The sequence below is a fragment of the Macadamia integrifolia genome, chromosome 6 (genome assembly GCF_013358625.1).
Source record: "Macadamia integrifolia cultivar HAES 741 chromosome 6, SCU_Mint_v3, whole genome shotgun sequence".
NCBI classification, from domain to species: domain Eukaryota; kingdom Viridiplantae; phylum Streptophyta; class Magnoliopsida; order Proteales; family Proteaceae; genus Macadamia; species Macadamia integrifolia.
The window spans coordinates 7922427-7936727 of record NC_056562.1 but is presented as its reverse complement, the minus strand read 5'-3'; the positions used below and the strand labels follow the sequence as shown (position 1 = coordinate 7936727).

The window sequence follows — 14301 nt, the reverse complement described above, 5'->3', positions numbered from 1 at the left end:
CAAAAGAAAAGGCTTAATTAAATAAAAATGTTTCTGCATCATTAAGATTGAAGAGTCATAGTGAGAGACCATATTGTGTCAAGCAGCCCTAGTGACACTAGATACCGAATCGGATATTGAATCTCCAATCATCTCCAATAATTGAATGATCACTATTGCACCGTGACATTCCAAACTCTTGAATCTCCAATCATCTCCAATAATTGAATGATCACTTTTACACCGTGACATTCCAAACTCTAGAACTACCTCAGTGAACAAGCCAAACGATGTCCTAAGAGATTTTTTTGTCCATATAACAACTTTTTGAGTTTGCACACTAGACCAGACTCCCGTGAGCAATGAACCCAAAAGGGTGCTCCATATACACTTCCTTATGTAAGTCACCATGAAGGAAAGCATTCTTGATATCCAGTTGATAGAGAGGCCAGTGATAGGAGGCTATAAAGGATATCAAGTTGCGAACAAAGACCAATCTAGCCTCTGGGGAGAACATCTCTAAATAATCAATGCTATATACTTCATCATAACCCTCGGCCACCAATCGGGCTGTTGCAATAATGGTTTTATGGGATGCTTTAGAGTCCAAACGGGTCCTCAAGTCCTTTAGGGTTTTGTTGGTCCTTGTAATATTCTAGGATATTCTCTCCATCATTATAAATAAAGAAGGGCTGGTCTTTATGAGACACAAGCTTAAATCCCCAAATCAATATGGTATCAGAGCTAGGATCACTATTGAGATCCTAAAACTAATGCCTTGATTAAGGAAGAGAAAAACCCTAACTACCGCCGCACTTACTCTCACTTCTTCTCTACTCAATCCTACACAATGTCCAGCCCACCGCGCCTCTCATGTTGCCACCTCTCTGTGTTGCTAACATCCCGGCACCTCTCACCACTGCTAGCATCAATTGTGCCTCTCATGCCGCTCATCTCACCTCCTCTAGCACCTCTAGTGCCTCTCCACCTCATGTCGTCACTTCCGCATCTCACCTTCTCCTCTGTTGTTGAATGTGATCTTTCCCACCGAGGATTGATGCCTTGCTGTTTCCTTTTTTAGATGATCTGTACTAGGAATCTGTACCTTTGTTGTTGATTATTACAATGATTTCCTAGGGACATTGTCTAAGACTCATCTCTTGATTAGCAACTATGTCTGAAGTAACTATTGCATTTACTAGATATGAAGGGAATTCTCATCTCCATTTTCCTTCAATCCCTCCTATATCCTTAAACTTGATAGGAGTAACTACCTGAAGTGGTCTCATTTTTCTTTCTTGGCTATTGGTGCCCGTGGCTGTTCTGGATACATCACTGTGGCGATACCAAATCCTACTGTTATCAATCAAACTCAAACGAAATGGGAGGCAAACAACTATCTAGCTATGTCCTATCTTATCAATTCCATGGATCCTAATATTACTCGAGGGTACCTCTTACTGGATACTTCTACAAAGATCTGGAAAGCTGCCATGATACCTACTCTCAAGTTGGCAATAATGCCCAATGCTAAAAGTTGAGAAAGAGGATTCATGACAATAAACAGAAGGAACTCTCTCTGTCCTAGTACTACTCTACTTTACGAGGTATGTGGAAAGTGTTAGATTTTTATGAAGAAACTGCATTTACATGTGAAACTGATACGATTATCATTGAAACAAAGGATAAAATTCGTGTGCATGTGTTTTTTACTGGACTAAATACTGAGTTCGATCAGACTCGAGCCCATATTTTAAGTAGGTTTCCCTTCCCATCTCTAGAAAAGGCTTATGCCCTAGTTCAATCTGAGGATACCGTTGCACTGTTATACTTTCTCCTATCATATTGGATCACTCTACCATTTACTCTGGATCAGGGACTCGATCCAGGGATGGCGCTCAAACAAATCCCTGTGGAACAACTGAAAATAACCTGTGAAATGTGATTATTGTGGAAAGGAACGCCATACCAGGGAGGTTCAAGGAAGATCGAAGAATTGTACTCACTTAGGATAGTACGCATGCATATCATGTCATACTTGTAATTTGCATATCATGGCATTCTCAAGTCTCTCCTAACTTAGATGGACCTTAGGAGATGCCCAATGACCTCTCAAATAGACCCAAATAATGTTGGAATTTTGTTGGTAAAAGTCCCAAAAAATATGAAGCTAAATATCAGATAATTTCAACCATCTGGGTGCTTGAACTGGTCAGCCGAATCCAGCTTCTTTACCAAACCGACCGGAAAGGTGAAGCAGCCAACCGGTTCTTCACAGAACTAACTTCACAATAGGAAATCAATTTTCATTTCTAGAGGCTGCCATCATCCGGTTCGCCAAGCAGTCAACCGGATGAAACCGACCGAAGTGGGGGTCGATCGGTATGCCTCCAAATGACCAAGCTAGTACTCCGATGGCTATTTTTAAGTAACGTTTACTTCAAGCGGGATACTGGATGAACAAAAATTTGTCAATTAGAACTTGACTTAAACAAGGTTTGTTGCTAGTTTCACAACAAATCTCTAATGTAGTAGTACTATATTTGAAAATCAAAATAATAGCTAGTTAACAAGGATCTATACCCAAAGGATGGTCCAGATGCAAACAATGAAGACTATGAGTGAAATAAGACAACAACTATGGAGGAAAAACAAAACAATAACCGTGAGGGGCAAAACAGTAATTTTCAGCCCAAAACTAGAGTTTAGAAATTAGGGTAATAAAGCACAAATAATATCTTATTTCAATAGTTAACTTGAATCAACAAATGGAAGCAAAACAGTAACTTTTCTAAATCTTGAGAAGGGAAGGGTAGAATTGGTATTTTAAAAAAAAAAATCTCAAGATTAAGCCATCAGAAAGAGCTCAGATTTGAATCGATCTCCAAATTAGGATTCTTGAATGTCTAGTCAAAATTTGAGTTTGATTAGATGGCTGAACTGCTTAATCCGAAAAAACGTGTGACATCCAAGAAGACTTGAAGAACAATACGTACTTCTTGTTGGACGAAGAAGATGATGAAACAATAATAAAGTAAAGAACAAGCATTGACATGGGATAGATGTGGGTGGGATGGTGGAATGGCTATCTCAGCCTAGGCCTCTCACCCATAGCCATCTCAGCTGTTGAAGAATTCTTTCCCAGAATTTTGAGAGCACAAAACTGTAACTTCATTAATAAATTCGTGTATAATTCTGTAGCCCCTCACAAACTCATATAGAAGACTCAAAACATACTCAAACACTAAAAAGTAAAGGCCTAACTCAATCCTTAACTAATTGGGAAACCTAAATTGACTAGGAAACTAAAATAACAAAGAAAATAGATTCAAAACATGACTCTAACTAAACTAATGAATTAAATCTCGTTTTCCTACTTTCTACCCATATTTTAGGCCCATTAAAATATCTTATTACAAAGAAAACCTATGGATCAAACGCCCAACACATACATAACCCACCCAAAGCTATATCCAATAAAATAAGCCCATTAAATGGCTTATCTGCATCAATCACTAAGGGGTTTAGGTTTGGCTTCCTAGCAGTTTACTTTTATATTAAGTATTTGATTCCCCTCCCCCCACCCCCACCCCCACCCCCACCCACACCCAAACCTTAATTTTGTGCAGTCATCATAATATAATATACAATGCTGAAGAGTGAGATTGCACAAAACTCACCAAAACCGGCAATTGTACCCTGGCCTATACATGTCCTAAGCCAACCGCGGTGATGACCAAACTGAAGAACACATTTGTCACAATCATGGCAATGTTTTTCCGTAGAGGCTGCATAAATGTAGCCAAAAAGTATTTCATCAAAAAGCTTTATCAGAGATAAACCATCCACAAGCTGAGAAATTACAATTCTGAAGGAAGGCCTGAAAACAGATCTAAATAATAATTACCATAATGCCAAAAACAAATAACTAGAATAAAATAATTGACGCCAGAACATGGAAACAGAAAAGAGGACATAAAAATAACGACATGCATCTGAGTTGGGAGGGCCCATGGACTTATTCTTGTTCAATGTAAAACATTCATTTCTTCAAGATTAAAAGTATCTTATTGTGAACAAAAAATAGATAATTAGACTATTTATTACGCCCCCCCCCCCCCCAAAAAAAAAATCTGCATTTAAACTGAATTATGACCCAAAGAAATGTACAATGTCAATTATATTAGGGAAAGAAAAAAAAATACCCCAAATTACAACCAACCATCACAAGAAATAGTTTGCACAGATTTACATATTGAAATTACTTAACACAAAGGACTAATGCATTAATACCAACTTAATCTTAAGCTCCACCTTTCGGAATAATAATTAATTTCCAAGAACCCAAGTATTTATCTTTCCATATAATTCAACACACGGAAAAGCTGAAAGCTTCACAATGTCACATCCTTTTCACCCAATCAGTGTTCTTTATCCACCTGCATGACCAATATTATCCGAGGCAACTCACTTCATCACAGATGTCTTCTGAAGTTTCCATCAATGACTTAGATAATATAATAGACATTTTCATTTCCAATCACAGCTCCTGGGTGAGCCCATTTTACATATATAGAACAACCTCATATTCTATATACAAAACGATGTTCTATTTCTACGTTGGCCCCATGCACCACTACCCAACCCCCAGCCCCACTCCCCCCCCAAAAAAAAAATCCAGAGGGAAGGCCTCTAACTCTGATCTAAGTAGAATTAAGATGGTTTTACCGCTACAAACAACCAAAGTTTGAGCAAAGCTTCATTATGGTAACTCCAACAAGGGCTCAATCCATTAATGGTTTTACGGCTACAAACAATCAAGTTTGAGCAAAGATTCATTATGGCAACTCCAACAAGGGCCCAGTCCCTTAAACAAACTACCAATTAAAGAAAATGACTTCAAGAGAAGTCCTAATCTAAATAGATTTCCTAAACAAGAAACCAGACATGGTTCAACACCCAATAAATTGGTCATGAATTTCCCAATATAGCTCGAGATAGCAAGATCTTAGTTTTGTTGGACAGGAAACTCAATAATGTTTCAAACAATACCACTACTTTTTACCTTCCAAATATAAGCCCCAAGAAATGTCACATGAACAACTTATTTGCCGGTAACGCAAAACTCCCAATCAAAAAACAACTAATAAAAGCATATCCAGAACATTTGGTTCGGCCATTAGGGTGCTCCTGCATTAGCAGGTGGAATCTGTAATAAGAGATATATTTTTGTTTTTTGCCTCATGCTTTTTGTGAATAACTGTTTAGTCATGACAATTAAAATGTAAAATGTAAAAATAAATACAAAAACTAAATAATGGAGGTCCATGCAAGTCCATTACAAAATACAGTAAATGCAAGATTAAAAAGCATCAACATAAATCTCTTCCCCAAAAAGGAGACAAAAAAGGTTACACGCCTTTCTTGAGGAGGGTGTGTATTTCATATAATTATTACCCAGGTTTTTCTCAACAGAAGTGCATGGGAAGACACAATAATACTCTAACACCCAGACACAATATAATATATGTCTTCTTATAATTGCAAGAAACAATAAATTGGCATATGAGATCTCAACTTCAACAAAATGACAATCTTAATCAATGGATCCAAACAAAAAGTAGAAGTTGATAACATATCTTACAAAGTTATGCATTGAAGCAAATAATCATATATAATAAGTATATGAGAGCAGTAGTACCTGCACAATATTACAACAAGTGCAAGTCCTACTTCTGTAAGAAAATTAAGTAGTCTATGGTTAGTTACAGAATTCGTGAGATATAAGCTACTAACAAACAGTATAAAGCAACTGAATTTCCTCACTAGTCCACTGATGGAGTTGCCAAGTTGGCTGTAGGTTGGCTCCATAAAAAGATTAGGCTTTGGTGGCCTAAGCCCAAACATGGTGTTTCAAAATACAGGGTTGCCGGTCCATATTGTAGGCCCAAGAAATTCATTGATTTGGTGTGGGATAGTTCGGCTATTAGTCTATATTTCAGAGTATTATTGTAATCTGAAACTTAATATTATAAGAGTCTTTTAGCTGTCGACAGGCTTTATGGTTCCCTATTAAGAAAATGATGAAATGGAAGGCAAACAAAATACCTTTTCGAAGATTTGTTGCAAATTGAAACATCTTCCCAGAAGCTCTATCTGATGTGGCTTACATTTGCAAATGGCTCTGGATTTGTTTTGGTGCAGGCGGTGAACTTCCAAAAACTTTCCAAAATTTTAATGTTTCATCAGCTGCTGCAGATGCCACAGTGGAACCATCTGGGCTCTGAAAGGAATTGAGGAATTGAACAAGGAAATCAACCATAGTCCAGATTATCGGAACCCAAAAAAAAAGATTGCCAACTATGTCTCATGTCAGTTTTACAAAAAATGCTTTCCTTAACGTTCAAATACAACATCACCATAAAATGCTTTAATCTGATTTCATTAAGGCTCCGACCGGTTGGTAAGAAAGATGGGCCCTATATGTCGTGGAGTGTTCGTGATACAAACATCTTTGATTTCCATGCCCTAATGTATACATGATACAAACATTGTTGAAATCATACCCAATAGTGCTCAGGCCTTTGGAAAACAAGGAACAAGCCTAGTAAACCTAACAAGGAGAATTGGGGTTCTTTCATCTGTGGAGGACCTCACAGAGCCTGTGACTGCCCAAAGAAAGAAAAATGGAGTGCGTTGATCGTAGATGATGGACAGGAGTTCGTTTAGGCCGCCCAATTGAACTCAGTGCAAATGCTGAATGCCCGTCTACAAAAGGAAACCCCAGAGACAACCGTTAAAGCCTAATTTTACAGCAGACACTACGATCATTTAAAAAAAAAAAAATGCAAACACAGGTGGTTTCAAGAAAAATTGATCACTGCTTACTTAGAGAACACCAGTATCGGATGGGAGAGAGAGTTGCATACCAGTGGAGATAGAGTTCTGCAGATTGGGTGGGGAAAGAGAGTGTTGCAAATCTGAGGTGGTGGGAGAGAGTTGCTGATCGAAGGGGGATCTTGATGTTCAGATGACTGATGTCAACATCCAATTTGTTCCCCTATTTGTCTCCATTGGCAAGACAGTTGCAGAGGAACTGGGTTTCAGACCCGGTGAAGGGCAGAGAGAGAGAGAGAGAGAAGATGGAAGGCTGGGAATTTTTACTGTTACCCAACTCCTCAATTTTCCATCAAATCAGATCAATTTTGAGGGGACCTTTGAGGGAGGGAAAACAGAGGATAATGTAAGGGTAATTGACAAATCAATAACCCCCAATGTTCCCCAAAGTTCCAATAAAACAAAGCACAAATAAGGGAGAAATCTGGAAATCAGATTCAAATCTAAGTCTCAAACCAGGGCAAAATTAGGGCTTCCTGCGGTTGGTTGTAGGGAGCTCTCATGGAGCTCAAATTCAGGTCGAGTGCAGGGTTGATGATGCTTAAGAAAATCTCCAAACAATGGCTCAAGGTCCCTTCAAGTTGGAAAGATATGTGGTTGCTGGTCTTCAAGATGATCTTCAAACACTACTCTCACAAATCAGAAAAAGAGAAAAACAAAAAAGAAGAAAGAAGATCGAATGGAGGGTTAGAAGGGGGGAAGAAGTGGTTGGGTTGGGTATCTCACCCTCTCTAAACTGTACACATCTCACCCTCTCAAATAACATCTCTTTTCATCTATTCAACTTCTATCTCAAAGTAACAGCAATGCCTCTTTTATAGAGGTTTATGACTCCAACTTAAAAGAGGAAACCTACTTAACTTAGTACTGAAGCTACTAACTAATTAATTACTTTGTCCAACAAAAAACAACTTAAAAGCATAGTCTAACTCTAACTAAGACTTTCCAAAAGTAAATCTAAGACTTCAACATAGAGTAGGACTCAAATAAAGCAATAAAAACAAATCCTAATTGAAGTAGGACCTAATTAAAACAATTTAAAACAAATCCTAATCCTACTCTACTTGGGCAATTTGATGGCTGCTCGACTCCTCCTTTGAAGCTTCAATTTTTCAACATTAAGGGACAGCTAGAGGGGTCTTCTAGAAGATTCTTTTGAGGGCAGAATTGCAGGAGTTACGTGAACAGTAGCTCATGAACAGTATTTTCCAGCATTTGGGCTGGTTAGATGGGGCCATAGGAGGGCCAGATCAGCATGCCATCTCGCCTGATTTCATGGGCTGAACCAAGGCCAGATACAGGGCAGAGATGGACCATGATCTGGTCAGCTCGAGCTCTCCTCTTGGCAGCCCTATCTACATCAGAGGAGACAGGGCTTTTATCAGTGAATGTGCTTTTTGCCACCCAAGGTATCCAAACTAGTCAACTTTCAAAGACCTATAGACAGTTGTCACGCTTTCCTATACCATCATTCCCCAACCATCAAGCACCCCCCGTCAAAAAAAAATCTATATGGGCATTAAATTTGTTCAGCACAAATGAAAAGCTTGGAATTTGGAGACAAATAAAACATAGTGAAAATCATGATAATATTCTTCTCCCTTCTTGCGAGAATATTTTGCAAATCTGAGATAATATAGGGCAAAATAAGATCAAGACCAACTCTTCTCAATTGGCTTTGAATCATGGGCTAATTAAATCTAAATTTGTTTGAACCAATTTTAAAATCATGATATAATATTGCATACCTTTATTAGTTCACCTTCATAGTAACCATCAAACTCAGCTCTACAAAACAAAAGGAAGAAAGAAAAAACCAGACTAAAATTTTCAAAACCAACAACAAAAGGATTACGTTGAAAAAGGGGGTTGTAAACAGTACTCACACGGCAATTTCTCTGTACACGCGCTGCTTCAATTTAAACAACCATCTGTGGCTTCTTAACAGTTTCATATAGATTTTGCACATTTCCTAATATCCCTGCCTATATACAAGTAAAATGATGGAAAGGTTAGATTTCTCAACAATCAGTGAAGAGTTTTGAAAATTTTGTAATACATAAGCACAGATTGATAAGTAAAGATATCAAGGGGTATTACCAATATTTTTATAGAAAAAAGAATTTTTGACCTAAAAGTAGCACATCAAAACCCACATATATTAGGGAAAGGAAAAAACAAAGCCCCCAATCAAAAGAAATAGTTTCCACAGATTTACATCTTGAAATTTACTTAACACAAAGGACTAATGCATTAATACCAACTTAATCTTAAGCTCCACCTGTTGGAATAATAATTAATTTCCAAGAACCCAACTATCTATCTTTCCATATAATTCAACACATGGAAAAGGTGAGAGCTTCACAACGTCACACCCTTTTCACCCAATCAGAGTTCTTTATCCACCTGCATGAACAACATTATCTGAGGCAACTCACTTCATGACAGATCTAGTCTGAAGTTGCCCTCAATGGCTTAGATAATATAATAGACATTTTCAATTCCAATCACAGCTTCTGGGTGAGCCCATTTTACATATATAAAACAACCTCATATTCTATATACAAAAAGATGTTCTATTTCTATGTTGTCCCCATGCATTACCACCCCACCCCACCAAACCCCCCCCCCCCCCCAAAAAATAAATCTAGGAGGGAAGGCTTCTAACTCTGATCTTAGTAGAATTACATGGTTTCCGGCTACAAACAACCAAGTCTGAGCAGGGCTTCATTATGGCAACTCCAACAAGAGCTCAATCCCTTAAAATAAACTACTAATTAAAGAAAATGACTTGAAAAGAAGTCATAATCTAAATGGATTTCCCAAACTAGAAACCGGACATAGTTCAATGCCCCAATAATGTTTCAAACAATACCAATGTATTTTACCTTTCAAATATAAGCTCTAAGAATGTCATAGAAGCAACTTATTTTCCTATAATGCAACACACCAAATCACAAAAGAACCAATCTAACATTCTATGGCGCATATCCAGAACACTTGATTCGGACATTAGGGTGCTCCTACATTAGCAGGTGGAAGTTGGAACCTGTAATAAGAGATTTATTTCTGTTTTTTGCCTCATGCTTTTTGTAAATAACTGGTTAGCCATGACAATTGAAATGTAAGAAATAAAAATAAACACAAAAACTGAATAATGGAGGTCCATGCAAATCCATTACCAAATACAGTAAATGCAAGATTAAAAAGCATCATCATAAATCTCTTCCCCAAAAGGGAGACAAAAATGGTTACACACCTTTCTTGAAGAGATGGTGGTGGTATTTATTATAATTATTACCCATATTTTCCACAACAGAAGTGCATTGGAGACAACAATACTCAAACATGCAGACACCATATAATTTCCTGTCTTCTTATAATTGCAAGAAACAACAAATTGGCATATGAGATCTCAACTTCTACAAAATGACAATCTTAATCAGTGGATCCAAACAAAAAGTAGAAGTTGATAACAAATCTTGCAAAGTTATGCATTGAATCATATCATCATATATAATAAGGATGTGAGAGTAGTAGTACCAGCATAATATTACAATTAGTGCAAGTCCCACTTCTGCAAGAACATTAAGTAGTCATAGTTAGTTACAGAATTCGTGAGATATAAGCTGCTAACAAAATATGGTTTATTTTTGTGATTTCGATATTACATTTGTAATCATGGACATGGAAACATAAAAGCAAACAGTATAAAGCAACTGAATTTCCTCACAAGTCCACTGATGGAGTTGCCATAGGTTGGCTCCGTTAAAAGGTTAGGCTTTGGTGGCCTAAGCCCAAACATGGTGCTTCAAAATACAGGGTTGCTTGGTCCATATTGTAGGCTCAAGAAATTCATTGATTTGGTACGGGATAATCTGGCTATTAGTCCATACTTCAGGGTATTATTGTAATGTGAAACTTAATATTATATGAGTCTTTTGGCTGTCAACAGGCTTTATGGTTCCCTATTAAGAAAATGATGAAATGGAAGGCAAACAAAATACCTCTTTGAAGCTGATTTCTTGCAAATTGAAACATCTTCCGAGAAGCTCTATCTGATCTGCCTTACATTTGTATATGGCTCTGGATTCGTTTTTGGGGCAGGCGGTGGACTCCCAAAAACTTTCCAAAATTTTAATTTTTCATCTGCTGCTGCAGATGCCACAGTGGAACCATCTGGGCTCTGAAAGGAATTAAGAAATGAATGAGGAAACCAACCATAGTCCAAACTATCAGAACCAAAATATATATATATATATAGATATAGATATAGATATATATATTCCAGATTCTTTAGATAAATACCTGAGCCATGAATAAAACTCTTGACTTATGTCCAGTAAGCTCCGCCATCTTTACCATAGATGGGTATTTCCAGAGAGTTAGTTGATTCTCTGTCAACCCATGAGAGCTCAAAAGCTCCCGCTCATTCTTGCTCCAGAGCAGAGAGAAAACTTGTGACCTAGTGTCCACTGAATTCAAGCAAGCACCTGTGCGTGTATTCCAGAACTTTATACAGTGGTCTTCTACACCCCCACCAGAAGCAAGCAAATTACTCTGGAAGGGACACCAAGCAAGAGCTTTCACAGTATCTGTGTGATCTTCAAATCTATGCAGCCACTGGGTTGGAGAATTCGAAGAAGCCATTGCCCGATCCCATATATGTATACGGTTATCATCTCCCCCGCTTGCTAGTTGCTTGCCTGAGGTTGACCATTTTAGCCCGCACACCTCTTGGGTGTGCCCTCTATAGGTTTCAACAATGTGAGACCTCATCCTCACATCATTGTTTATGATGCGAGTATCCTTTGCTCCTGTTGTCAGGATGTGACTGTTCCACCAGTCCAGGGCACCCACTCGAGCTTGGTGGCCTCCATGAAGAGTTCTCAACTGTAAGAACAAATCAAAGTAAATAAATTAATAAATAAATAAAATCACAACAAAATACTTATCATAAATACCTGAAAGAAGCACTACATTCAAAAAAATCACTGACCTTTATTTTTGCAGTGGCATCCCAAAGCTGGATGTCAGAATTGTGTAAGCCGATAGCGATGTGTTGACCATCAGGATCCCAACGGACACTTGTAACGGGACCATAATCATCCTCAATTGTCACTAGTTCATCAGAAGAACCATCCGAAGCATTCCATAGATGTACAGTGCTTCCAAGGGCAATTGACAGGATATTGCTGCTTCCCCAGTCCAGTAGATTCAAGCAATAGTCATCCAATATATCAGGACAATCTAATGTTCTCTCAGAACTCTGTATGGAATAACAAACCAATACAATTAACATTAAGAACAGAATTTCAGGATCAAATACCATCAGAATTTCATAAATCAAAACCACCAAACAGAGTTTCAGAATAAAATGACACCATTGTCAAGTGTAAATAATCAACAAAGGGAAGACATCCACCTGAGGAATGTGTCTTTGACGCTTCACAGCTTTCAATTGTCGAGCAGAGAAGAATTCAGTAGGAAACAGCTCTACAGGGGTGGGAGGCTTGTCTTTGAAAGCTAAAATTCGCCTCCCGTTCATGTTGAAAAGTTCTGCGAGTTCCCTCTGGTAAACAGATGTAGAACTCACTGCAGGGTTTTCCTTCACCTTCCTCCCTTCTGTCAACATATATCGAGCATAGTCGAAATCCATCGCTGCTCTATTGGGGATGAATCTATCCAACTGTGTGACACAAAGGAAAATCCAAAAATCATCAAATAGGAAGAATCGAAACCCTAATTACAGGAAAGCAACAATTTCTAGTAAACCCTAATTACAGGAAAGCAACAATTTCTAGTAAACCCTAATTACGGGAAAGCAACAATTTCTACTAAACCCTAATTACAGGAAAGCAACTTCTTCAGCTACCGGGAAGACCGACTTACATTTTCCCCGTAATTTTTCCTCCGAACCATAATCTTTTTAATAAGGCACCGATACCGATCACCTGCATCCATGGTGAATGAAAAAATAAGTAAAACAAAACAGAATAAACAACAGCAGAAACTTTAGAATGATAATGGCTAACGATCGCAGAGAAACGCAGATGGGTTTCAGATTCTCAAGACAGAGAGAACGCGGAGATTTTCAAGCCAGCAGAAAAATCTCAATCAGAATTGAACACGAATAATCCTTTTTTTTTTTTTTCTTTTGCTGTGAGAAATCCTTTCGCGATCGCAGAGAAACACAGATTGGTTTCAGATTCTCAAGACAGAGAGAACGCAGAGATTTTCAAGCCAGCAGAAAAATCTCAATCAGAATTGAACACGAATAATCATTTTCTTTTTTTTCTTTTGCTGTGAGAAATCCTTTCGCGATCGCAGAGAAACGCAGATTGGTTTCAGATTCTCAAGACAGGGAGAACGCAGAGATTTTCAAGCCAGCAGAAAAATCTCAATCAGAATTGAACACAAATAATCCTTTTTTCTTTTCTTTTGCTGTGAGAAATCCTTTCGCTTTCAAATTTCAGATTAAACGACCGTTGAGACTTGAGAAGGTTTTAGAAGCTTTTTCAATTTCCGGGAAGGAGTGACTTTCGAGTAGTTTCGACGGAAGTTTTAAAACGCGCCATCGGATTTATTAAAAAAAAAAAAGTTAATTACTTGAAACCCCCTATGGCCTAATTGCTTAAATTTACTTTAGAAACTCTTACCTCTTCTTTTTTTTTTTTTTTTTTTTTTTTTATGAAGAAAGAGTTTACTTATTAGATTCATGCATATAAGTAGTGGCATTAGACATACAAAGATCATCCAGCCAATGGAACATAGCCAATCTGTCATACACATGCTAGACAAAGCCTTCTTAACCAGGGCATCTGCTACATAGTTCAGATCCCGTGAAATATAAGAGAAAAATATATAATTTTTTTTTTGTAAAAACGAGAAAGATACATAATCAAAGGATATACTCATGTGCTTTTAATATTGCCAACTATTAATGCTACCTCTAAAGGGTGATTTTCCTTTTGAGCATGATTACAATTTATAGCTTCCTTATACTATTTGATTCATTTTGCAATTTGGTGTAATCTGAAGACCATGCATACGACAGAGCTGTGCGAATAGCAAGAATCTCCCCATGAATAGCTGTAGAGAAGTGATGTGGAATAGAAATAGCTTTTAATTGGCAGGCCCTATGATCACGAAAAACCAATCCCAAACCTCCCTTAGATGATCCATGTGACAAAGTTGCATCACAGTTAACTTCAATGTAGCCTGTAGTAGGTGCCTTCCAACGATTTTGAGTAGCAGCATGTGCTGATCCTAACACCTACTGATGTTGAGAAAAACTTGGTTAGCAATAGCATATTCTTGGAAAGCATTTTCAGCAACCATTATAACTTCTTATGGGGTCTTAACTTTAATATTGAAGATTCTATTATTCCTCGCCCTCCACAGATACCAGGACAAGAAGGATGC

The 14301-nt window shown here is 37.8% G+C and overlaps 1 protein-coding gene across 6 annotated transcripts in view; it reads right to left on the bottom strand.

Moving 5' to 3' along the window:
* LOC122082492 (cell division cycle 20.2, cofactor of APC complex-like) overlaps window positions 1–13435 on the bottom strand; it is a 56870-nt gene extending 43435 nt beyond the window's left edge. For 3 of the 6 annotated variants that reach the window (XM_042650097.1, XM_042650099.1, XM_042650096.1), the window contains exons 1-10: window positions 12769–13435; window positions 12302–12565; window positions 11876–12145; window positions 11185–11769; window positions 10884–11062; window positions 10420–10453; window positions 8763–8861; window positions 8625–8664; window positions 6088–6262; window positions 3660–3767 (exon numbers count right to left, since the gene is read on the bottom strand). In XM_042650097.1, the coding sequence (XP_042506031.1) occupies window positions 10931–11062; window positions 11185–11769; window positions 11876–12145; window positions 12302–12565; window positions 12769–12840 (1323 nt within the window). In that variant the 5' untranslated portion in view covers window positions 12841–13435 and the 3' untranslated portion in view covers window positions 3660–3767; window positions 6088–6262; window positions 8625–8664; ... (1 more) ...; window positions 10420–10453; window positions 10884–10930. Of the gene's footprint in view, window positions 1–3659; window positions 3768–4122; window positions 4419–5680; window positions 5715–6087; window positions 6263–6443; window positions 6748–8624; window positions 8665–8762; window positions 8862–10419; window positions 10454–10883; window positions 11063–11184; window positions 11770–11875; window positions 12146–12301; window positions 12566–12768 lie in introns of those variants that run through there. The other 3 variants (XM_042650098.1, XM_042650100.1, XM_042650101.1) reach the window with 3 other exon arrangements.
* Between the last annotated feature and the right edge of the window lie 866 nt (window positions 13436–14301).